A 26,887-nucleotide genomic window follows, 5' to 3' on the forward strand; every position below is an offset into this window, starting at 1 on the left:
AAAGGGGAGCAGGGATTTGTACCTGTATGGGCTTTGGACAATTACACTGCAGGTATAGAGACAAAGCTACAAAGAGATTTTCAGTGGGAGAGATGACTCACTAAAGACATTGAATATAATAAATGAATTACTAATTTGTAAGTATGTTTGCTCACGTTGTATGTATCATCAACTAACACATTCATCCTTTGATTAGTAAAATGTTACATAGGTGGCATTTTAGTTTGTGTTAAATTATTAACACATCTCAACATTATCACCAACGTTACTGTCGACCTTTAAGTGGAGCCTCCTCGATTGCATGAATGTTTGTCTTAACACTATCAACCTGTTCGCCTGCCTCTGTTGTCCATCCATCTTCTTTTTCGTACTTTGTTTTGTTTCAGATGATTTACATAGCTGGCTTCCAAAGCCATCTGTCCTTCTGTGTTTCTTTCTGTCCAGCTGTCTATTCACCCACTGTGTTTGTACATCTGCCTTCCTTCACAGATTGTGCGACCTGATTTAAAGACCTGTTCTTTTGAGATACTGTTTTTGCTATGTGGAGACTTCAGAAATGGACAGGGACACCAGATCTGACAACACAGTCAGGACACTTTGGTTTATGGGGCAGAAGAGGAGATGACTGTACACGGCAACAGCTAAGGTTACATTGACCAGGCAATATACCGACCTTTAAAAAGGGGAATGCTGGGAAACAAAAAGCTTGAGAGAGAAAAAAAAAAAAAAAACACCAACTGCATGGAAAGATTAGATCAGTCCCATTTGAGATCTCTCTTAAATGCTTTTGGCCCCACTTGTTGCAAGTTACATCCTCATAAACACCTGCTTCTGTGTGGATTCTGTTTCCCTTTCAGAAATCTTTCAAAAAAATATCCTGAAATTAAACTAAAAACCAAGAGAAGGAAACAGCCATTCCTTCAGCGTTTGTACAGTACACACTGAAAAGCAAAGAAAAATCATCTTCCCCTGCTCGGTTTCCCTTCTGCCCTTCCTCCTTCCCTCTTCTTGCTCTACCACAAAAAAACAGCACCTTGCAGGATGTGCGGTTTCTGGGCCTTTGATAGGGTTAAGCCAGCAGTGGAACTGGATGGGCCGAGGAGGAACAACCCTCCTATTCAAGACTAGGCCTGTAATTTCATCGGGAAGGACATGTGCTGCAAGCCTACTGGTGAGACGGAGGGAATAAAAGAAACTGATAAGGGAAGCAAACGTGGTATAAGGCCAGTAAAATAAAAATATTGCAAAGGGGGCTGAAGGCTTAGCAAGCTCTTAAACATTAAAGGGAAAAAAAAGGTATGCTATTGTTATAGTGCAAATCTAACAACCTATAAGAACACACTCAAATAATCCACTGCCACCATACCGGTAACAGACACCACAGGGACACCCCAGAAATCTCAAATTCCTGTCATGATGTTTTTGAGCTGATTTAATAGTTTTCTTTATAATGTATTATGAAAATCCAGAGGTGAGTACAAATAAGACTGCTCCACAACACACACACACACACACACACACACACACACACACACAACAAATAAAAAAAGTAATATAAATTTTACATGTTGCTGTACTTAAATACAAACCAGCACCTCTCCTCTTCCTGCAGTTTAGCTTCTGTGAACCTGACGCCCTACCACTAGCTAGTCTGTACTGTAAAACAAATTGCACATATCTGTTGCCCTATTTTTAATTTACCTGAAAATGAGTGAGTAGGCTTTTTGTCGTCCTAATGCTCATCTTGTCTGCTTTGAAATAAACTGGGGTTTAATATCCCCGTGCTTACTTTATTCATTTCATTTAAAAACAAACCATGAAAAGACAGATCCCATGATTGATACTTCCATCCATCCATCCATCCATCTTCATCCGCTTTATCCGAGGCCGGGTCGCGGGGCAGCAGCCTAAGCAGGGAAGCCCAGACCTCCTCTCCCCAGCCACCTCCTCCAGCTTATCCGGGGAACACTGAGGCGTTCCCAGGCCAGCCAAGAGATATAATCTCTCCAGCGTGTCCTGGGTCTGCCCGGGGGCCTCCTCGGTGGGACATGCCCGAACACCTCACCCAAGAGGCGCCCAGGAGGCATCCTTGTCAGATGCCCGAACCACCTCAACTGGTTTCGATGTGGAGGAGCAGCGGCTCTACTCTGAGCCCCTCCCGGATGGCCGAACTTCTCACCCTATCTCTAAGGGGAGGCCAGCCACCCCTTCGGAGGAAGCTCATTTCCGCCGCTTGTATCCGCGATCTCGTTTTTTCGGTCACTACCCACAGCTCGTGGCCATAGGTGAGGGTAGGGACGTAGATCGACCGTAAATTGAGAGCTTAAGCTTTTTACACTCAGCTCCCTCTTCACCACGACGGACCGGTGCAGCGTCCGCATCACTGCAGCCGCAGCACCAATCCGTCTGTCGATCTCCGGCTCCCTTCTCCCATCACTCGCGAACAAGACCCCGAGATACTTGAACTCCTCCACTTGGGGCAGGAACTCATCCCCGACCCGGAGTGGGCACTCCACCCTTTTCCGGCTGAGAACCATGGCCTCAGATTTGGAGGTGCTGATCCTCATTCCCGCTGCTTCACACTCTGCTGCGAACCGTTCCAGTGCGAGCTGGAGGCCTTCACCTGATGAAGCCAACAGAACCACATCATCCACAAAAAGCAGAGATGAGATTCTGAGGCCACCGAAGCGAAAGCCCTCCGCCACTTGGCTGCGCCTAAAAATCCTGTCCATAAAAATTATGAATTATGCTGTGATTGATACTTTTGGAAGTATAATCGGCTTGATTTCCTTATCAGATCTTCATAGGTTAAGGTTTTGGAAAAGAAAAATAGTTTCAAGGTCATAGACAATGAATAACATGCTTTATCTGCAAATGAGCAGTTGGCTTAGACAAAGCACAAGTAAAAGCTTGTACATGCACACACACAAACACATACAGACACACACCATGAAGAAACACACATGCCCATTCAGGCTTTTCTAAAAATACTATTACAAACCCCTCTGTGTCTACACACAGGCAGTATTGATTACTAGGGTAATGCCTTTAAATTAGACTAAGTAGCACAGAACTTCCCTGTGTGGTAACCTTGTGAGTGTCAATAGGGATCTATGAATGTTTTTGTAGTGATGTGCTCTGTGTCTATGTGCCATTTGTCTGCATCTTTCATCTTTTCAGTCGTTCCGTGTGATCAAACAAGAGGCTGTTTGGTTGAAAAGCATATGCAGGGCATGACTGAAGCTTTATAGTGGGACATTGTTAGTATACTGTATATAAATACATATATTATCTCCTTAATGTTCAGTATATGCAATCGTTTGGTTTAGCTGATAAAATCTATATAAGCTGACGTTGTGCAAAAATGCAGTAAAGTATAATTAACTCAATTTGGGGAATCTTGCCAGCTACCAGCTCTGGGACAGCAAAGACAGGAAACACAGACATTGACTGAAAGATTTATCCTTCCACTTTAATCTCTATTTATGATGGAAAATATGATCAAAAAAAGTTGGATTTTCTCTCCCCTAACCAAAAAATAATAATCTTTTCCAACTTGGCATTTATTTATCTGATAGGTGAAACAATGCTTTCATTGTCCTGCAAAGTTGATTCTGCTCATCTGGACGGGAGAGACATCAATACAATCCTTTCATTGAGACATCTTCAACCAAGTCTCAACATACTTGTTTCCTTTAAATGTGGAGTCTAATTGTCATGTATTGAGTATAAAGTAATTTAAAAGTTGTCTTTCAACTGCACTAAAATAAGGGCAGTACATTTCTCAGAGTGTCGGAGTAATAATTTTGTTATTGAGCCACTGTGAAACTAAGAACATTAAAAAAAAGTCTTATTTCACAGAAATACAAATGTTGACCATATGAAGCAGAGCTCAGCTAATTTATGTACTAATCTGGAAACTATTTCTACACTGCTTCCCAGGAAGGACATTTGAATTACAAGTTACGCCATGATTTCTGTGCACACTGTGGGGCATGGGGAGCAGGGCAGATATAACATCCTACCTATCGGCATGGATGACATCTGTGCTTCGATTTCCCGAAAGCCAAATCAGTCAGATAAAGTACATTTCATTCTTTAAATGCAAGAAATTCATTTGGGAAGCTCTGCCTTGGTTTGGTGCCATGTTTTGATTACACACTTTACTATACAAGCTAACAAAAGAGTCCCGCAAGTCTACAAGGTTTATCAGTTTTCTATGTAACATTTCAGCAAGTTAGAAAAAAGAACTCAAGAGGTAGGGCAGTATTTAAAAAATTCTCACTTGTTGCAAGCACCGGAGAAACTTGGATCATGTTACAATTTGCTTCTAAACAGGAACTAATCCTTAATGTGCTTACTACACAGAAAAGTTTCAATTTTCACACCATATCAACAAGGATGTTGATACGTGACAATACTAGACCTCACCACTGCCAACCTGTACAGACATGAACCTGGTTTACTGACACCTCAACTCAATCTGAATGTTAGCATCAAGAGCATCTGCTTGACACTGAGCAGTGCAGGTTGGGGGTTAAAGTAATGAGGTGCCTGAATGGATACACTACAGCTGGTACTTAAGGGTAGATTTTAAGGGCAGGTGGAGGATATTGAGGGAAATATGCCTAAAAGTGTAATAACATTCATGTCACATGTCTGGCCATCTCTACTTAGACTGCTGGCCCTACGATCCAGAACTGGACAAGGGCAGAAGATGAATGGATGGAACCCTCGTTTTGGCCTTACTGTGAAACAGTTGCAGCGATAACATGCAACAAGAGCTTGACAGGATGGTTTGTTCCCCAGGCCCCACACCCCCAAAAAGCCAAGAATCTGGCTTGTAGTTGACAGGAAATTTTTATTTGAGGAAATACAGTAGCTACAATAACCACATAAGTGTCTTGTTAACTTTAAACCCATTATAATTAACCCAGCTGATGATGACAGTGAATGAAAACCAAGAAACCAGTTGAAACGCATACTGAAACCAGTTCCCACCAACAGAACTCTTTTGGGGGAGGTCTTCCCCGCAGCCACAGTAAAATGCCACAGAATTTTTGCCAAGAGCCAAACTTCAAAGCAAAAGCATAATCTAAAAATCAAAGCGAGATAATTACGCTGATATGATGCACTTTTTCATTTTCAGCCATATACGCGCACATGTATTTTTAAAGGCTGTTTAAGGGCTGTGAATGAATCATCAGAGCTCCATCTGAAGCCTACAATCATAATCATTTTATCATGAATGATTCAAACATTCCTAGAACTGAGAAAAACAGTAGAACCACATCCTTCAAGCTGGAGCTAACCAAACTGACAGATAAAAAGAAAACACTGAAAATACTTTATACTACAGGATCTTATTTTTTTAACAGTTGCAGGCTGATACAACAAAAATGTGTAAGGCTAAACTGCACTGTGAGGCCATAATAATGAGGCTGCTTTGATTCAGATGGCTTCCTGCAGTGGAGCCGAGTTAGGATATTTAAAAGTAGGCACAGGTTGTGTAACATATTCCCCATCGTAAGTTGTAAAGATCATCACCTGACAAGGAAAAGATTAGGAAGAAAAAGTTGGAATGAGTAAAAGTGTTACACCAGCTCATTCTTTCGTGGTATTCAGAGCGTGAATTCAGCACTGCCACGGCTTTCCTCTCAGTTGTAACATTACAACAATATTCTTTGATTTTATTGAAATTTGCTCGTGTTATGTTCAGGACAGCAATTGTGATCATTTTGGTCAATCAATATAATCGCTAATAATCAAGCCAATTTTGAGTAAACACCTGCAAAACAAACCACAAACCATCTTGCAATGGGATTACACCACCCCTAGCACCAATGAGTTCTCAGACCACATACATAAATGAAACTGCCCATGGGCATCTACTGTAGCAGTAATGATGGTTTTGAGTACTTTAGCAAGCGTCTATTTTATTTATATTTATTTCAATCTAAGGGAAAACTGTGTTAGCACTGCACAAGACACAGTCGTGCAGTATAGTTGTTCATATATTTGCCTTACAACCAGGTGGAGACACAAACCCTAGCCTCCGGTAGTAACATGCTAGTACTGGTGCCTGCTCAGATAAATGGGAGGGTTGCATCAGGAAGGGCATCTGGTGAAGAAATGTGTACAAATCTAATATGCGGCTCCATCTGCTGTGGCAGATTTGGAAATAAGGGAGCACTTTCTTCCATTTGACATCAAAATGAATGTTGAGTTCAAAGACAGCCAACGTCCAGTCCATGAGAACAAAGTTAAGGACTCTGTGTCAGCAAAATGAAAGCCGAGTTCAAAGACAGGTGTGGTCAGAGAACTCGGTGGTGTCATAGCTGGTGTAAATCCATTATAAGATGGTCTCTACTTAGGTCTTTTCTCTGATCCTAGCTTTAAAAATAAAAACTGTACTTGCTGTAGCTCAAATCACACCCTTATCTTGGCCCTCACTCAGGTTTCAGACAGAGCGATCTTGCTGTAGCCTGAGGCTCAATCACTCCCCTTGTCACAGTCCCAGTCACGAGCAGCAGGGATTGATTTCTCACAAGGCATCTGGTGGTGAAAGCAAATCTGTGAAGAATGAAGAGTCCACAATGGTCCCAACCCACACTTTGCAGGGCACCAGAGGCTAAGACAGGCTAACACTATCAGCTCCAACGTGCACGCACACAGAGTGAAAACAAAAGAACCAGGAGGCTTCAAAAAGACCTCACTTCCAGATAATTACAGTGGAAGCCAATATGGAGGAAGTGACAGAGAGTTACGTTCTGTTATCTCCTCAGACCTACCCTCAGGGAGGCTTTAACTGCCAATCCTCTCTCCGTTTTTTAAAAGTACCCACGGCTGACTGAGAGCCTGTTCTCAGGGGCTGAGATGACACATCTTGAACAGAATAAATGTCCATCAGAATATGCCATGGTACCTATGTGGAAAACAAACTTGTCATGACTGGACAGATGAAATCAAATGCTAGTTTTGCATGCAGAAAGCAACCCCAACATTATCCACCCAGGGCTTTTGGATTAACACAAGAAAGATCGGAGAATGTGGTCTACCTTAGGGCAGCTGTTAAGAGTGTGACAACAATGGACAAAAGGGGGCGAAAAAATAAAAGAACAGACAGATCAGTTTTCACTGCCCTTTGTCTTTTTACCGTAAGGCAAGCAAAACTAGCCATTTCTTTCTCTGTCCCCTACAGGCTCAGGACATGAAGGCCACCCTATTTTTCTGCAAGTGACCATAGCACCATCATGCATGTGCCACACAACCAGCCAGGTTACTATGTATCACGTCCCTCTGACACATCATTAACCAGGACAAATCACAGGACCCCAGGGTAGACGGGAGCTTCCTCCACACTGCCTGATTAAAAAGTAAGATATATGAGGCATGTCCACCATGCTTGTGCAACTGCTGGAAAGCTGAAAAGTGCAAGTGTACACACACACACACACACACACACACACACGTTTACATTTTAATTTTTTTCTGTAAAATCTTATTCCCCAGCTATACTGGTGACAGATTCTGTCATCCTAAGAGCAGATCACCATCTATAATTAAGGAGATTTTTTTTTTTTTTTTAAAGTTCTGTGGACTATTTTCTTCATAATGATTGGTATCATGCTCCACTTTGGATTGAGAGAAACAGGGCACATCAGGAGAGACCAGACTGATAAAAAAAAAAACAAAAAAAAAAAACCCAGAAAGCATAAAAAACAGAAACCAGAACTTTCTTTGCAGCTCACGCCATTCCTATTAAACTGTAATAAAATGGGATGTCAGACTCCGCAGAGACTTCTTACAGACAGCAATATGCTCCACTTCACCCTAACCTACAAAAAAATCCACCAGAAAATAAAGCAGTTCTGCAACTTTTTTGTTAGTTTTTTCCCCATACAGACATTAATACAATTAGAAATGAGATCTGAATATCTTCATTGGACTCGAGAATAGTTTAACTCAAGGCTCAGTAGCTCATACCAGAAATTTCTACTGGCTTACAAACCTTTGAAGGTACTTTGGAATTTTACCTGCATTTCAACCACAGTAAATGATGCCACTGTTAAGGTTTCTGCCACAAAAAAAAGAAGAAAACAAAATTGTCTGTACTAATTTACATTAACCCTGAATTTATTGAATCTAGGGGTAAAATTTGTAAGACTATATGTAGTAGAATGGTCAAGAGGAAAATTTCACAGCTTCATTCAGACAACAAATCTTGAAAGCTGTCAACTGCAAAAAGATGTATTAAAGTGCCAGTTAATCTAAACGCCATTCATAGTAAATACATCGTTCTTAGGAAGTGGTTAATTTTAGAATCAGTGGGCAATTGAGTTCCTTGTTTAGTTCCTGTTTTTAAATCGGAAACTGAATTTTTCTTGGAAGAATATGATGAAATTTTTTTTACCGATTACTCATTTCAGCTGTAAGAACTGGTTTGTCTGTTGCCAGTAACTGAGCAGTTAAGTTGCACAAAATGACAACTTTGACTTTAAATTTGTCCATTAATCTTCTGACTGTCCGCAAGCCACGATAGCTACACAAAAGACACAACCAACCAAGTGAACAGAAGTGGGAGAGATTAGATTTTAGAATTCAGGTCAAAGATCAAAGGTCAGCAGTTTGCTGACTAAAGGGCAAAGCTGTCCTGGGGAGAAGGCTTCCAGCCGAGGGTCAGTGAGGACAAACAGCAACACTGACAGACCGACGGAAACAGAATACCATTAAGAAGCATGTTCCAAACATATCAAATATAAACTTTTAGGATAAATCAGTGAGGGAGTAGCAGCAAATGTGCTACAATTACAGTGGGGCAAAAAAGTATTTAGTCAGCCACCGATTGTGCAAGTTCCCCACTTAAAATGATGACAGAGGTCAGTAATTTGCACCAGAGGTACACACGTCAACTGTGAGAGACAGAATGTGAAAAAAAAATCCATGAATTCACATGGTAGGATTTGTAAAGAATTTATTTGTAAATCAGGGTGGCAAATAAGTATTTGGTCAATAACAAAAATACAACTCAATACTTTGTAACATAACCTTTGTTGGCAATAACAGAGGTCAAACGTTTACTATAGGTCTTTACCAGGTTTGCACACACAGTAGCTGGTATTTTGGCCCATTCCTCCATGCAGATCTTCTCAAGAGCAGTGATGTTTTGGGGCTGTCGCCGAGCAACACGGACTTTCAACTCCCCACAGATTTTCTGTGGGGTTGAGGTCTGGAGACTGGCTAGGCCACTCCAGGACTTTCAAATGCTTCTACGGAGCCACTCCTTTGTTGCCCAGGCGGTGTGTTTTGGATCATTGTCATGTTGGAAGACCCAGCCGCGTTTCATCTTCAAAGTTCTCACTGATGGAAGGAGGTTTTGGCTCAAAATCTCACGATACATGGCCCCATTCATTCTGTCCTTAACACGGATCAGTCGTCCTGTCCCCTTGGCAGAAAAACAGCCCCATAGCATGATGTTTCCACCCCATGCTTCACAGTAGGTATGGTGTTCTTGGGATGCAACTCAGTATTCTTGTCCTCCAAACACGACGAGTTGAGTTTATACCAAAAAGTTCTACTTTGGTTTCATCTGACCACATGACATTCTCCCAATCCTCTGCTGTATCATCCATGTGCTCTCTGGCAAACTTCAGCGGGCCTGGACATGCACTCGCTTCAGCAGCGGAACACGTCTGGCACTGCGGATTTGATTCCCTGCCGTTTTAGTGTGTTACTGATGGTGACCTTTGTTACTTTGGTCCCAGCTCTCTGCAGGTCATTCACCAGGTCCCCCGTGTGGTTCTGGGATCTTTGCTCACCGTTCTCATGATCATTTTGACCCCACGGGATGAGATCTTGCGTGGAGCCCCAGATCGTGGGAGATTATCAGTGGTCTTGTATGTCTTCCATTTTCTGATGATTGCTCCCACAGTTGATTTTTTTCACACCAAGCTGCTTGCCTATTGTAGATTCACTCTTCCCAGCCTGGTGCAGGTCTACAATACTTTTCCTGGTGTCCTTCGAGAGCTCTTTGGTCTTGGCCATGGCGGAGTTTGGAGTCTGACTGTTTGAGGCTGTGGACAGGTGTCTTTTATACAGATGATGAGTTCAAACAGGTGCCATTCATACAGGTAACGAGTGGGGGACAGAAAAGCGTCTTACAGAAGACGTTACAGGTCTGTGAGAGCCAGAGATTTTCCATGTTTGAGGTGACCAAATACTTATTTGCCACCCTGATTTACGGATAAATTCTTTACAAATCCTACCATGTGAATTCATGGATTTTTTTTTCACATTCTGTCTCTCACAGTTGAAGTGTACCTCTGGTGCAAATTACTGACCTCTGTCATCATTTTAAGTGGGGGAACTTGCACAATCGGTGGCTGACTAAATACTTTTTTGCCCCACTGTAACTTTCATCTAACTTTAAACCACAAGCAAGCACAAATATTGGCCATTTCATCTATTTGATAATAACCACATGATATCAGGCCTCATGACAACAAAATAATTGTGTTATTTCTGGAAACAGCTGGACAGTGTTGCATAGAACCAAGGACAGTTTTCAGGAAAAGTTAAATTTTCCGTGATGATTGTAATGATAAAAGAACTATAAATACACAGCGTTATCTTTTCCCTTAGGTTTATTTAACTGTTCAATACTAGTTATCTCGGGAGAAACTCTCTTTGAGGCTTGGAAACAGACTGAGAAGTGAGAAGGGACTGCTGGAAGTAGGATTCCAAGAGGAGGGGAGAAACATGGCTGACAGACCTTTATCCCTAAATGGCGCTTTTTTTTCCCTCTCCAAGCACCCCACATATCTGTGGCTGGAACCACAGTTTTTGCTCCAGTTTCCATCCCAAGGGAGGGTGGAGCAGAGTTCAGGCTAGAGCTCATAAGACCAGCCTGAGGCTCCTCAAACACTAGCCCCGGCTGCTGTACACTCAGTTCGTGCCTCCTCCTCCTGCAAACCCACAATGATCCTTTATTGCAAGGCTGATAAGCTGAGACCGTGGAAAACTCTCTCCAGTTCCTCCCTACATTAACAAAGACTTTGTGGTGTCCGCAACAGCAGTACACTGTTATATTTTTAAATGAAAGACATGGGTGACTTCTTGTCTTTAAGCTGTAGTCAATCAGACCTACACACACACACAAAAGATTAGTCACTTAGTTGACATTTTTCTGACTAGATTTTATAACCCCACCCCCTGAAATCTCCTCAGGGCAGCAGCCCAACATGGTAGTCGTGCCTCAAGGGGTGGTCTCTGGCTACAGATCAGGCAGGCTAAAAGCTCTCTTTCCTCAGGTCATGAGGTCAAAGTAGAACAAAGCAAAAAAAAAAAAAAAAAAAGGGGGGGCGTAAGGAGGAGCCACTGGATCACTACATTAAGCTTGTTCACCAGTGTTAAGGCTAGATGGGAAGGACAGTTTATGGCACACAGTGAAGTAAGCTTGATGCAAATTACATTTCATGCACCACCTTTTATCAGACCCAAAGAAACTCTCGTGTTTGGGTTATTTGAGATTGAGGTGCTTTCTTCACCTTTGCAATTTAAGATGGAGGGGAATGTTATACGATTTGAATGCGTTTTTTTCTTCCAGATTACGCATGGATTGATTGACCAAGACAGTGTTATGCAAAGCACATTCCAGATGGTGTGCGATATCAGCAAAGAAGTTGAATTGTTGAGTTCAAGGATATTACATGTCTAAAAGTATGCACACGTCCAAATACAAATATTTCACTTGAGCATATAGCGGGAATAAAAGAAAAGAAATTTCTTCAATACACCAAATTACTAGCATAATCATCTTTGTCAGGTGCTGGGAATATGGGTAACTATTTGATGAACACCAACAAGGCTCGACTTGCCAGCAAAATATTATTTGTCAGTCTTGTCATACATTTGATTGTTTTGAATTCCATTATTTCAAGAATGCTGGGAAGGCTGCCAACCAACCAAAGGCAATCAGAGGTAAAAAGTAAACAGGCACAAACAAAGGCTCAAGATCAGTAAGAGCGAGCACAGTTGTTAATAATAGACTGTATATCGCTCACTTTTTAAATGACACATATTTTTATTTCTTTGGTTTAGGCTTTAATTAAGCCAAAATATTACATAAACATTCTATTTGTGCAAAAGACCAGAACAAAGTAAAATATTATCAGTTTCTCTTTCTTAAAAGGAGAAACTTTTCCCCCACACAGCCCTAGAGACCAGTCAGTGACCATCTGGTAACCACCAGTCACAAGGAAAAGTGTGTATCCTGCAACTGGTTGGCAAGTGATTGCTGGCAGCCTCTAATGTGAAACTGGTCGCCGAGAGAAATGTGTTACTGCACTAAAAAAATCTCCTTGCAACCGTTTTGGTTAGTAGCAGATTGGCACAGTTGCCAAATTAGTTTGCTTGGAAGATGCAGAGTCATCTGCAAACTATTCACCAAGCAGTAGTCAAACATAGAAAAGTGTGATACAAACTGTAAATGGAAAATGTTTACCTTCAAGATAGACCTCACCCACTGAAGTCTGGACTTCAGTGTAAGAATATAAAAACATTCAAAAGCCTTTAAAATTATAGATTCAACTCAACAGTTTAAAGTGGTTCTTACTGGACCTGTAATAAAAGCTTAATTGGGTGCCAATATGTTTAAACATCTAAATGCAATATCAATATTAATAATTAATGGAATAGTAATAATGATCATAAAAAATAGCAGGAAATAATAGCAGCATAATATTTTACTATTCCTGACAAGTTGCACATTTTGAACCGTTTTGACTGCAGCAGCAAGGCATAACTTACACTTCTACATTTCTGGTTTGTGTTTCACTTTAAGCTTTACTACAGCTTAGAGAGTAAATAAATGGCAAATATTTGCAGACAAGTCGATGTTATCGATGTAAACAGTCGACCACTGTAATTTGCTAGCAACCAAGACAATCACAAAGAGGGTTTTTTTTAGTGCAGTACCCTCTTTGTGGCTGATGAATAAACTACCTCAGCAAAGAAGCTTCAGCTTTCCTGGTCATGGTCAGCCAAACCACTGACACAGGGGGGGGGGGAAAGCAACCAAAGTGGCAGATGTCACATTGTTTAAGGGAACCCAGAACAAGGGCTAACGAGAGACTTCACTTATAGAATGTTTGCACTCATCTTAAAAAGCTTTCACCACCACTAACCACATAAATGGCTTACAGCCGCAGATGAATCGGATGAACACACAGACGCAGTTTAAAACAAGTCACCCAAGTCAGAGCTTGTGACCTCCGCCTTCACTTATTCCTGCCCTGGCCTCATACTGTCCTCTCCCTTCCCCCAATCTTCTTACCCCTAATCCAGGCCTACTGGGTAGCAGACAGCAGCATGGCCTGGTAGTCAAACTGTGTCTATCTGCCTTCCTGTCTGTCCATCTGTTGGGCCTCAGCCATGGTTCAAAGAAATTAAGGTTGTCCAGAGAGTAACCAAAATCTCTGCAAATCCCCCACAAAACCTCCTTTTTACTTTAAACTTTCCCCTTTCGATTTTAATTCCGGTTTTACTTTCTTCAAGCACAGTCTTATTCCATTTCTACCCTGCACCTCATATTAGCTAATCCAGTGCAGCAACACACTGGATCTCATCCAGCTCATTACTAGGCACTTACATGGATTCTTCTTTTTGTGCCAACATCACCAGAGAGATGGAAAATAGTAGTTGAAAAAAAAAAAAAAAAAAAAAGGAGGAACAAAAGGCAGCCATTTAGTCCGAAACTTTACACTAAATTTATTCAGTCACACTGCAGTAGGGTACATTTCTGGGAAGAAACTGAATTAACTGGATCTGAAGACAATACACCAGGCAACATGTTTGTTTGGTTTGGGGAATATAGTGGCATGAATGGGGGCTGGTTTAGCTCTTTTTTTTCCCATGTTGATGGTCAGCGTGGGGGGCTGCAGTAAGGTCCCGGTAGCCTTTGTGGTGACAATAAAGAGCACAGCAGGGAATGTGAAGCTTTGCTTGTGCTCAGCAGAGTTTATTAAAACTACAAAAAGGGTGAATGGCCACAGATGGTGCTGTCAATAACAATTCACCCAGCCATGCAAACACACACCCATGCACAAAGACAACACCCAGTGCCATACCACTGCATGTGAGCACATTACAAACACACACAGTTATAGAAGTTGAGGGGGGGGGGGGGGAGTAAAAATTGATAAGTGTGTGAATGGATGTGTGATAATGTGAAGTAGTGATCCAGGAGGGTTTAGAATTCCATTAGTCTTGCAGCCTTTAAACTCCATCAACACCTCTGAGATTCTGCCAAGATGGAGCATCACACATACACCAATGTACACCATGGTATTGGTTACAACTTAACAGTTGTGGGAAGTGCAATACTGTTAGTAAAATGGCTCTCTATGTGAACTGATTGGCTGTAGGCAAAAAGCAACGTGGAAGAAAGCTGAGCTGAAATTAGAGGCTTGGTGGTGTAACTACAGGTTGGTGTTAATGGGAAAAAAATCTGACCATTGCAAAAAGGGTCATGTTATACTGACAGCTGGCTTCAGAGCCATTCACAGCTTCAAACTCACATCTGACAATATTTACTGAAGGAGGAGGCAAAGGTGACACTGGGAAATAGGAGTCTGCTCAGACAGCTGCTCTATCTGGATTAACCCAAAGTATGAAACAACCAACCAACAGTTCGTCAATCTATCAGCGACTAGATCAAATGTAACAAACTTCTAAAGTTACAAATTCAATATTCATGATACTGATATTAATAACTGGAATACCAGAAACATGAAATTATGTACCCAAGGATGTAAAATTGGCTAATTGCTATTTTGGGTTTGTTGTGAAATCCCTCTTCAAACTGATTTTGTCTAAATAGACTATTTTCTGAAGTATTAAATTCCCAGTGTTTTATATCTCACAGTATTTCTTCTAGACTCTTTCTAAATAAATAAAGACAGCCTCTGTAGACCACTGTCCATGCTAAAACTTGGTAGCAGGCAGAGTTAAAGCAAAAATCCATCCACATGATAACCTGATGTCACATGAACATCAAATGCAATGCATGATGATCCACACACACGTCTCCATGCATTTGAAGAGACGTAATTCGTGCTGATAGTAAAGTAAATTAACTAATCACACTTTTAACCACAAGACAAATCTTAGCTATTTGAAAAGCAATTACCACCATACAACCTCCCAGCAGTTTCCTTCCTTTAATCCCCCTGCGTACAAACATGGAGGGACCATTCTCTTTGTATGCAAAGGGGCAGAGCTCTGATTTCAAAGAGCAGTGAAGTCAGGTCAAGGGTCAGCCTTTATAATGATCCAGGAGAAGACCCCTGTCAGAGGTTTTAAGGGGTTCTGCCATCTGAGTCACAACCCCCAGGACACAAACAGCAAGCTGGAGCCTGACATCAAACCGACATTTCACCCACAAGAAAACATCGCAGCCAGTGTTGCCCTGTTCCACCAGTCCACAGAAACAGAGGCATACAGAGAATTGCAATGTACCCACAGCCTTCACTTGCTGGTTTACAATTACTTTAATTGACTGCAACTGATGCACGTTATAAAGCACGAACAAACTCCACTGTCTTAAACCAATCTCCTTAATGTTTTTGTTTTCCCAGATCAAGCTGAGTCTTGATGTAGATGCCAATTCTTAGCAATTATAAAGAATTAAATCCCCATGCAACAAAGCATTGTCAATAAAAAGATAACTACCTTCAATTGCCAAAATGACTTGCTTTACATTTCTCGTAGGAGGTTAAGAAAAGGCTATTGGACGGGACTTATGAAACGAATGTCAGCTGAATGACAAACCAGGCCAGGGAACAGTAGTGTAAGACTTTGTAGGAAAGCTTTCAGACAGTCACTGTGGAAAGCTACTTTAAATACATCAAATTTACTGCAATCCCACTAAGCACAAGAGTGCTGAGCACAAATATGAAAATGATGAGTCGCAGGGAAAAAAAAGAAGCATGAATTGTTGGTGTAACGATGCAAGTCTCCTGTCAAAATCAAGGCAGAGGGTTTGAGGCTACAGATCAGTGTGCTTATGTAAGATGCAGCAAAACTGGCTTCCAGATCTCTGTCAAAATATTGTGAAAATTCTGCACTTTTTAAAAGCTATGAAACAAGGAGAATATTGGCCGAAAGATCAGGCTATTGGCTCCAGTTGTTGGTGTTTTTTAGGATGCTTGTTGTTCTACTTCTAAAGTAATCAATGTCTGTTCACCAGATTCTGCCTCTGGCTGTCACCGGTCATTGCAGATGAAATCCCACTCATTACCACTGCAAACTCTTAACATATAAAAGGCTTTACAACCGCGGAATCAGGAGCTGCTCTTCTGAATGCAGAAACCATGTTACTACATTACAAAGCATTGTCTTCCTGGACTACTTACTCATATCCCAATGAGCCCAGCAGCTACCTGGGGGGAAACATTTCCCCCCCCATAAAAAAAAAACAAGTCTTCCTTTGCAGGCGAACACCGACCTAATAAAGATTCATCTTTTTCTGTTTAACAGACGACACAGTATTTCTGAACATGTGATAAGAAATACAGTGTTTACCTGTGGTTAATTATAGTCAAAGATATATTTAATCAGTCTTTTTGGAACATACATTTGAAAGATAACAAATAATGCATCTCTCAAATGGAATACCCATGGGTTATTTACAATGCAAAAAGAACCAGAACAGTACTTTATGCAAATAGCCGAGCACCGCCTGTGAAGTTAACTTCCCCGAAGAAAAATATCCTACCTAGAGGATATTTACAATGCATGACAAGCTTCAGAGCATTAGCCTCAGAATTAGATTCAACAAAACAATACACTTAAACTTTGATTTACTGAGGCTCTTCTGGTGCTGTCAAGCAGCAGCTATTCTCAGCATCAGGTGCTTTTTATTAACACACCAACTTCCTCGAGACAAATGGGAGGCCAAGTCATGTCTTGTTTGACATCGTTTATGACTGTGCATCATCTTCTATTATTGGCTGAAAGCCCTTAGTCATCCTTGCAGGGGGGTGCAGGGGGGTGGGGTCCTGAACAACCCTTAGCAAATGAGAGCTTGCTTTCATGCAATCTTGTAATTCCTCAACCAACACTGGAAACTTCTTCTTTTTCTCTATACCCTTCTTAAAGCCCCACCAACCACCACTAACCTCCCCTCTTTTCTCAGCAGTTAAGGTTGGCTATGGGAGGTGAATAGGTGGTATTTCTGCAAACTAATAGCACTGAGGAACAGAGCTGGTTGGCTGGGGCCCAAATTCCCATGGTTACCCTCGAGCAGCAACTGCCTTTTCTGTCTGGGAATAAGCCAACAGGGGACTTGAAGGAGACAAGATAAGTTAGGGGCGGCATCAGTGAAGCACACCTTTAAATCACATACCTTAATCTAGGCACTGAGCAGTTTTATGTTTTAAAGGGTGTGTGGCATTAAGTGGGAAACAAATTGCCATAGAATACTAAAAACAAACGCACAACCATCCAGTACTTCTTAAGTGCCCCTGAGCAATTCAGTCAAAGTTAATTTGTGTGTATCTGTGATGCCTGAACTTGTCCTTTCTCACCTCTCCAGTTGCATAATCTTGCTGTGATATTATGGGAACAATGCCTTAACGACAAAAGTCCCACACCAGCTAGAGTTGAAGAAAAAACCTCAACAGTAACAGGTAGTTATAACACACAAGCGTGACTAAAAATGCAACAGGCCAAGCGGGAATAATTACAAGCATCTCGGTTGTTAAGGACAATGGGTAGACATACAGCTTTAAAATAACAGATTTTATTTTATTTATTTTTTAAAGGCTACAGGCCTGAAGCCATGTGAACCAGTGGTCAGTCTATTGAGCGTTCTCAATGGGTTTCACATGGAAAACTATGCAAGACTAAAAAGCCTTCCTGAACTGTGACTAATGATTTATTTTGCTGACTACATCCCTAACGTTTTCCTGCTGGCACAAATATTATTGAGCTGTGACAGCCCTTTAAGTCATTTTACAGATATCCAGGTTATATGAAGGCTGGACCTCTTGGAAATACATGTCCTCGTTTGACTTGACCAAAAGGGGGTCATTTACACCAACGTTCTTTCTTAATCCACCTCACCACAAGTCATAGCCAGTGACCACCATCACTAGCTATGACTCATGCAGGTAGTGATGAACCAGCCTGGTCCCAATTAGTCCTTTCTCGGTTCTCCCAGCAGCTCCTACAAGCGCATTTCCCAGAGAAACATTTAACTCTCCCCTTACCTTTGACTTGACTCTCGTACTCCGTGATAATTTCTTTATCCTTTTTGAACCTCGGTGTGGACATTTTCCGTCTTCCTATGTCCGAAACTTGTTGTAAACTTCTTGTATAAAGAAAAACAAACTGTCAACAAGCGGGATCCTACAGCTACCGACGCATCCCAAACAAGACGAGAAAAATGAAAGCCAGGGGAAGAAGAAGAAGAAGAAGGGGCGAGATTTTTTTTTAGACTCTTTAGCGGGATTTAAGTCTGCAGCGGGACCTGGAGAAAGGAGGAAACGTTTATCGCTTCATTGTTCCTCTTCCCTCAGGATAAGCGGCGGATACACGGCAGGGCCAATGCGCAATCCTGCTCCAACCAATGAATCCTCTCAACTATCCGAGCAGTCGGCACGGCGCGACAGCACTGCTGAAACCACAGAAGAAGAAGAAAAAAACAATCGCGCAAGTTTAGGGTCCTTCCGGCAGAAGTAGTGTCAACAGCATGTCCGAAGGGCTTGGAAGTCGGTTTGAATGGTTAAGAGTCTGCGCTCCTTTAGTGGTGGTTTCCAGTTTGAGACCCACACATCCACACGTCCCCCCCCCTCTGCTCGCTCTCCCTCAACGGTTTCTCGCCCCCCCCCCCGACCGACCCTACAACTCAACTCCCAGCAGGCGACGAGGCAGACAGGGCAGGCAGGCCGACTGCAGCACACAGCAGCTGGAGGTAGGAAGGACAGGGAGGGAGGGATCTCCACACTAGTGGACATCCGCGCCCTGACGGACACTCCTGCTGCCAAACCTGAAGCCTTTTTGTCCTTATTAGGGACAAACTACTTATACGTAACTTGAAATAGATGTCACATTATATTAGTTTTGCATTCAATATTTTTCTTTCTAAATCAAAACAAAATGACGTTGTTTTTTTTTTTGTTATTTACAGACATTAAGTAGTCTATAGGGTAGACTAAAAGTGTGGCCGCACACCTGTGCACAGCTCTAGCTGAACTACAGCGAGAAACCCCATAATTCCTGGTAACACCCACGTATCAATATATTCTTAGCTAATATCGATCTGTGCCCTAAACATCTCAAATACATTAGTTTGATAGACATCCAGAAGTTTCTCCTCAGTTTCACGGCATGTTTCGTGTTTATTAGCTTATGTGAAAAGTAAGTTTCCCCACATATAATTTTTTTTTATCAACTTCAAAAAGCGTCTGCTTTACATTTCACTGGAGATCATCGCATCCAGTGACATTTAGCTGGTCCACAGTGCCATCTGCAGGCACAATGAAAGCACAACCTCACATTTCTGTTCAGGACAATGCTCCATTTTATTTTACTGCACTGTCTTTAAAAAAAAAGAAAAGAAAAAAAGAAATCCACACACACATGCAGCAAAGTACTGAAATAAATATAAAAAAAAGTACTGAAATAAATATGCAGCAAAGTACTGAAATAAATATAAAACAGCTGATTTTTATTTTTTTTTTTTACCACAAACCAAAACATTTCATCCCAACATCCATTTGCAAGCAGCTCACAAAGAGAAAAGATTTAAAAAGGATATCGGGGTGTTAAAAATGGTGCAAACACATTACAATCTCTTCTACACATGTTATTTAGTGTTTCCTAAAAATCACAATAAGAATTACATAAAAACACATAAAACATACTTAAAGTAAATTAAGGATTTTTTAAAATGCAAAGGCAGTTCATAATTCTCTATTTCTAAATGCCTGTACATTCCACAGTTGTAAACATTTAGATGATGAATATACTTAAATATCACGAGGCCCCTTTCTGACTAGTAATGGCAGCTTTACAACTTTACTACACACATAAATTATTTTTTAATAACCTGCGCCAGAATATTGAAAAGAACATCACCACTTTCACTATGTCAGTAGTACATCACATTTCTCCACAAACCATAAAATAAATAAAATCAGTTTTAACCGCCACCCACCCCGCTGATATTTAGAAGCACCACAGTCAGCCGTTTTTGAAAAAGGTCTCTTCGATGACCTCGGTGAACCTTTCCTTCATCTGCTGACGAAAGCTGGAATACCACTCCAGCAGCCTCCTCCTCCTGTCCACCCTCTGCTCCTGTGTCATCCCTCTCTCCCTCTGCAAGATGGCTGGGAGCTCCTTCCAGTCGCTGATGAAGATGAAGGGCGCCCCTGCAGCTTTTAGGAGACGTAGCGGGGAGCTGGGCCCTGCTGCACAGCTCCCAGGTGTCATTACATCTTCCACCACGGGCACAGAGCCATAAGAGCAGGCCTCGTAGATGCGGTAAGACTCTGTGTTGATCCCAACTGGGCAGAGAGTGAGCTCACTTTGGGCCAGAGCTGTCTGATAGCGTCTCAGACTGTCTGCCGTCTCCTGAGGGAGCCACCTGTGGCAAGTAAGAAGGGGAGATATTTCAGTCTACCCTTATAAACGCAGAAGATATACTATAATATTGTTCCATGTAATTTACATTTAGAAGTCAAAGCTGTCTCACCTCAGCTCCATTTATTAATAAACAAGCCAGAAGAGTAAACTTAAATTAATAGCTACTTCTTATCCATTTTTACCAGGTACTAATTTCTCTGTGTCTGACATGTTTATTACTTAAAACATGTGGTACACTGACAGTAATAATAGTAACAGACCATAACTCATTTTAAACAAAAAGTATCCACTGTCCCATCTTTCACATAACAGATTTCAAAGTTTTTGATAAACTGCTCTGAAGTGTTTCTTGGTACAAAATTGCCATAACCTAAATATAAGTGGAATACTGAGCACATGTCACAATTATCTATGCCTATATAATTAGGGCTTGATTATCTTAAAGGCTTAATTTTATTATTTACTTTCTTTACTTGAACAGTATCTGAATGCCTTAGCTGTTCACAATAAAACCAGGGAACAATGTTTGTGTTGATGTGGCAGCGTTCAATGATTTATCACATCAATTTTTCTTGATATTAAAAGATTTAAACCAGCAATGGGATTTTCTTACAAGGTCACACTGGCTTAGATGAAGTATCTGTAGGGGTACACACTGGATAAATCAATCATAACATAAGTATTGCTAGCATTAAAAAAATCACATAAATTCTTTATCAGCCCTTAAATTAGCATTTATCTTGCCAGTTGTTTGACCTACGCTACTGCGTAGATTATTGATGAACCACACTGCACTGAAATTGACTTAAATAGCAGTGAAGACTCATTGCAGTCATTCTCCTTGACATTCCATAGCATAATCCTCTTTCTTATTCATTTTTCTTTTTCTTTAAGGAGATTTTGGTCAGATTCAGTTGATTTGCCCTATATTTTGCCCACATGTGGATTAAAAGCTTAGGCCTCTGTGATGTCTAATTTTAACCAAAGTCGTTTGGTTCCCGAAAACTTAAATAAGTATTGGATTTCACTATACAAGATTAATAATTTGAAACTGCTTGACCATGTTGCTAACTGTAGACATAATAGTTTAACAAAGATACACTAGGACGGCCTTAGTGGCAAGATGTTTTTTATACTATTCTAAATATCTCAACTTTTTGTCCTCTTGTTATAGCCATGTTAAAGCAGAGTCATCCTAAGTAAAAAATAATCCAGCCAATAAAAAAAATAAAAGATTTTATTCTTTCAGATAAGGCAATGAAAGAGGTAATAAATAATGACTTACTTTTCCCTCCCAGTGGTGATGCAGTCCTTTTCCAGGCCAGACTGTGTCAGAATATGCATGAGTGTTTCTCTGGAAGAATTTTTGTAAACAGTTCCTAAGAAATTGCAGAGGTATGGCCGGTTGGAGGTAATTAACTGGGCATTAGGCCTGATCATTGGAAACTGTCTGTATCTGTACAGGGACAAAATTGTGGCATTATATTAGACAGCGTTACTAATTCAAAGAGGAAACACGACACATACACAAAAATTAGACAATAAGCGAGGACATACGTAGCAACACCAAGAGGCCACTGAAAGACATCCTTGTCATTGACCCAGGGGCTATCATACACTACAAACAGCAGGTCCACAAAGCCACCATTTCTCTTCAGATGTGGGCTGATCCAGTTGTTGTTGCAGTGCTCATTGCCCAGCAGAACCACAGCAACGTGAGACACTGTATTGGACTGAACCAGAGTTTGGACGTGCTCCAGCCACCGTGTGGAGTAAGTGACTTTTTGGTTCTCGCGGCCATTGAGAATCAAAACCAGACTATTCATGTCCAGAGGCACATGACCCTGCACCACAGCAGGACCTGTGTAGAAACTAGAGACAGAGTGATTTACAAGGATGGGGTCACGTTTTCTTCTGTAAATATGTAATTAAGGCTCAAATGCAAACTATATGTTTGTGGTTTTAAACTTTCTATCTCTGATCTGTTACCTGAAATCAATCTTCCCTGACTGCAGCTCCCCCTCTCTCCATTGTGCTACCTTGTCAGTGGGGTTGAGGGGGCCCTCTAAAATATGTTCCCAAAGGTAAAGCCCTGTAAAGAAAATCGATAGATGAGTGACGGTTATTCTGTAGGCCTCCAAGTATGAGATAAAATATATGTAAAACCATAATATCTTGCCACAGTGCAAAGCATTTCCATTTTTAGATGACATCAAAACCTCCTTTCAGGCTGTGACACATTAGATCATGACCTACCTATTGCAGCTTTCCCCCATATCTGGACCTTGTATCTTTTGGGTTTGTTCTTGTCAATTTTACCCAGGTACTGTTTGAAGGCCTCTCTCTTTTTGTTCAAAGCAGAGTTGTACTCCACCTGTTCATCCTCCCACGGATTCCACTCATCAGCAACGTATGGAGCACCGCCATCCCTGACACCACCTACAAACCCAACACACCGTTATCTATTCAATTTTTTTCCACACGAAATTAAATAAATATAATTTTTAATTATCGGCTTCTGTTTTCAGGCGGCCCTCATGCTCCGTGAAATTACCCGATTGTGCTCCCGTCTCTTTCTTCACCACTCTGTGAACGCGGGATAGTACTTTGGTGCTGAAGAAAACATTATATGCAGCATAAAGTGAAAACGCTACATATGCAAAAATAAGGAGAAGGAACAGCTTTCTTTTTGGTATTTTCATTGTTCTCCCCTTTTTTTCTCAGGTTACCATGGTGTATGTAGCTCCGTTTCTGTTGCAAGGACCCTTGTTTACATCACAAGGACCCCTGGATTCAGCTGCCGGAGAAAAATGCCTGTACTAAAACATTTGTGTTTAGGTTGTAGGCTTTAGGGTCAAATTATCGTAACGTGTTAATACTTATATTTAGTTGAAGAAGTCAGACAATATTTAATAACGATTTTTTTTTGTAGATGAGAAAAAGAAAGACAGTTAGGTTTATGCGGAACTTTAAAAAAGTTCGGGGACAGTTTCCGGTACAGAAGATTAGAGTGCTACACACAAGTTTCATACCTGAGATTGTACACAAGGTCGTGTCCCCAACTGTGGGGTTGAGAAATCTTGTCTTGGGCAAAAATGATGTCTATAACCGCTCGTCCCGGGGCTTTTTCCCCGTTTCTCCAGACGACAAAGCATGCACTAAAAACTTGGATGTCTCCGGGAGCCAAAGAAGTGGCGGTTGTTGCTGGTAAGGCCCAGTGACGAACGTAATTAATGTTAGCCGGGGTTGCTAATGAGCAGCATGATGTGACGATAAAAAACGCAGTACCGGCGTCTTAATTATTCTATAACATCTTAATGCTGTAAAATGTGAAACCTATTTTCGGAGGCTTCTTGAAAACTAATCGTAAACAACTTGCGATGGCTAGCAGGACGTCGGAAGGGTAATGGGTAATCGTTGACCTGACTGACAAATAAGACCCGAATAACGGCGTAGTGGAATAAGGAAAGATGACAATAGAAGGCTCTAAAGAAATATAATAATATATATTTAAATAATTCCATTTGCATGGAGGTGGTTACATAAAAGACATTTTTTAAAAGACATTTTTTAAGCCTCATGTGTTTATTTGTAAAAATAGAACAGTTTACAAGCGGCAGAAATGAGCTTCCTCCAATTTGATAAATATGAACAATGGTGCCTCGGTTTTGTAGCAAATGTGTTTATTTTCGTTGTTTTGTGGAGAGATTATATCTCTCGGCTGGCCTGGGGAACAGCTTGGTGTTCCCCGGAAAATATGAAGATGTCAGCCTAGAATCGGATCGGATGAAGATGGATTATGGATTATTCTAGATCGACCGAACAACTCGATGTCGTATAATTATCAGATTACCATATAATTCTAAATAAATTTTTCAAGCAGCTGTAGAGCCACAGTAAATGATTTTTTTTCTGTTTGGCCTTTCACCATGTCAGATTGTCACTATAATGTTATCATAGCTTCAAGAATTTACAATGAGGATATTATTCTGTCTTGTATAAAGTTTGAAGAGGAAATAGCGTTCTCTTCTTTAACTGTATTTCTTAGATTTTGAATTTCTTTTGTCAAATTTTTAACACTTGAAGTAGCAATACGGGGTGCTACAGAGTCTGCACAGAATTGTTTAGAATATTATGTGCATTATGAACACGAGGCTTAAATTTTTTAATATCACCACTTTTTTTTATACCATTGTATCAGTTGACCTAATTTGAATTTCCTTTTTCATTTTACTTCCATTTTATATGTGTATTGTACGCATTCATATTGAAAAGAACAGATCCCATATTAAAGGGAAAACCTCAACAATGAGATACTCGTGTATGTGCAAGCAGTCAGGCAAAAAAAACTCAATGTAACGTTAAGAAAATGGAAGAACCAGGCTCAGGGAGCAACAACTACCCATCACAAAAAAGGAGAACACAAGAAGACAGCATAAAACACAGATTATAACACTAAAGTGATGAAGAAGTACTCAGTACAACATTGCCAGTCCACCAGCATGCCGAGTCTGTGACGGCAAAACTTAGGGATCTTTTAGAACAACCATATGGCTGCAAAATTAGGACATGTGGAAACATATAACAGATTATTTAGATTGTTTTTTAAAATGGTTTCTATGAATTTAAAGCATGAGCCCAAAAGTAGAGATTTAAAGATATATTTTTGCTAAACCAAATTCGTTCAGTTTTTAGGGTCATTTGAATGCACCAGAAGTTATTGTCATTACAGTCAATTGTGAATTAAGCCTCAAATTAAACAACACTTTTCTGGATTCTTGAGTTTTTGACAGAAAATGATTATTTTGTGAGTTGTTGTATAGTTTATTATCTGTTTATTTATCTGCTGCCCGTGTCTTTGAAACTTATTTGTCGCTTCAGCTCCTGGAGGAGTCCGCCTTGCTCACACAGACATCAAGATTCCAGACTTTTCAGACTACCGTCGGCCTGAGGTTATGGACCCCAACAAGTCCTCCCAAGAGAGCAGTGAGGCAAGAAGGGCATTCTCTTACTTGGTCACTGGCGCTACCACTGTGGTGGGAGTTTATGCAGCCAAGACAGTCGTCACCCAGTTCATCTCCTCCATGAGCGCATCTGCTGATGTCCTGGCCTTATCCAAGATAGAGATCAAGCTGAGCGATATCCCAGAAGGCAAAAACATGACCTTCAAGTGGAGAGGAAAACCCTTGTTTGTCCGTCACCGTACAGAGAAGGAAATCACCACAGAGCAGGCAGTGAATCTTGCAGAGCTGCGTGATCCTGAGCATGACAAGGATAGAGTGACCAACCCCAAGTGGGTCATCGTTCTTGGTGTGTGCACCCATCTGGGTTGTGTGCCCATCGCTAATGCCGGAGAGTACGGAGGCTACTACTGTCCGTGCCATGGCTCTCACTATGATGCTTCAGGAAGAATCAGGAAGGGACCCGCTCCCCTTAACCTAGAGGTTCCCTACTATGAATTCCCAGATGATGAAACAGTGGTGGTGGGATAAATACAGGAGCTCTGTCTCAGTTCCTCTCTGTAATATGTATTTTCTGATGGCTCCCTGAGAGAATCTAGGTTGTGTATTTACTAATAAAGAATATTATATCCAACTGTATTATTGGGATCATGGATCTTTTTTTTCAATCTTAACTGGGGTATTTTTTCAGTTCATTATGTTGATATCATAAAGCAATTACACGTTAATACTGAATCTTATAAAGAACTTAATCTACTTACACAAACCATTTTTCACCACTTTATTATTGGGCCAATGACACAACAGTAGAAAAGCAAAGACAAATAGACCAGAATTAAGTTTTTATCAGAAATGACTAAAGCGGGAATGAAACCATGTAAAATACAGAACCAAAACACCCACAACAGGTGTATAACACTATATTTAAAAATACATATGCTTAAAAAATAACTTGATACACCAGTGTGAATTTTAACCTGTACATACATTTAATTATCTGACAGCCAACTCTCTTATTAACGATGTCTGGAGGCACTTTCTTAAAGGCTATTCTTCATTCAGGCTGATAAAAGGTTAATGGAGAAGGTATATGTCTATACAATAGAGCAGAATTATTCTTGGGAACTTTCACGTGAATAATAAGCACGCACACACTCACACAAATGCTCATGGATGCACTAAGAGCAGCTTAGGGTTCAGTATCTTGCCCAAAGACCCTTCAACATACAGACTGGAAGAGCTAGGATAAAATCACAGACCTTCAGATTACTAGAATCCTA

General features: G+C 40.9%; 3 protein-coding genes across 8 annotated transcripts in view; 1 reads left to right on the forward strand and 2 right to left on the reverse strand.

The window, feature by feature from the left end:
• The window catches only part of srgap1a (SLIT-ROBO Rho GTPase activating protein 1a), a 78,688-nt gene extending 59,779 nt beyond the window's left edge, over positions 1–18,909 (reverse strand). For 2 of the 6 annotated variants that reach the window (XM_039614710.1, XM_039614713.1), the window contains exon 1: positions 18,270–18,899. In XM_039614710.1, the coding sequence (XP_039470644.1) occupies positions 18,270–18,333 (64 nt within the window). In that variant the 5' untranslated portion in view covers positions 18,334–18,899. Of the gene's footprint in view, positions 1–18,269 lie in introns of all 6 variants that reach the window. The other 4 variants (XM_039614711.1, XM_039614709.1, XR_005613752.1 and 1 more) reach the window with 3 other exon arrangements.
• Positions 18,910–19,952: 1,043 nt separating this feature from the next.
• On the reverse strand, positions 19,953–23,485 carry rxylt1 (ribitol xylosyltransferase 1). Its single transcript, XM_031730004.2, has 6 exons — positions 23,201–23,485; positions 22,903–23,085; positions 22,636–22,738; positions 22,204–22,518; positions 21,932–22,102; positions 19,953–20,647 (listed from the first exon to the last, which is right to left on the reverse strand). Exons 1-6 carry the CDS (start codon positions 23,346–23,348, stop codon positions 20,245–20,247), a joined length of 1,323 nt encoding a protein of 440 aa, XP_031585864.2. The 5' UTR covers positions 23,349–23,485; the 3' UTR covers positions 19,953–20,244.
• Positions 23,486–23,625: 140 nt separating this feature from the next.
• On the forward strand, positions 23,626–26,246 carry LOC116312561 (cytochrome b-c1 complex subunit Rieske, mitochondrial-like). The gene is made up of 2 exons (XM_031730005.2): positions 23,626–23,853; positions 25,528–26,246. The coding sequence occupies exons 1-2, from the start codon at positions 23,742–23,744 to the stop codon at positions 26,136–26,138; spliced, it is 723 nt and encodes a 240-aa protein (XP_031585865.2). The 5' UTR covers positions 23,626–23,741; the 3' UTR covers positions 26,139–26,246.
• Positions 26,247–26,887: the final 641 nt, after the last annotated feature.

The sequence above is a fragment of the Oreochromis aureus genome, linkage group 7, assembly GCF_013358895.1.
Source record: "Oreochromis aureus strain Israel breed Guangdong linkage group 7, ZZ_aureus, whole genome shotgun sequence".
In the NCBI taxonomy this organism is placed as follows: domain Eukaryota; kingdom Metazoa; phylum Chordata; class Actinopteri; order Cichliformes; family Cichlidae; genus Oreochromis; species Oreochromis aureus.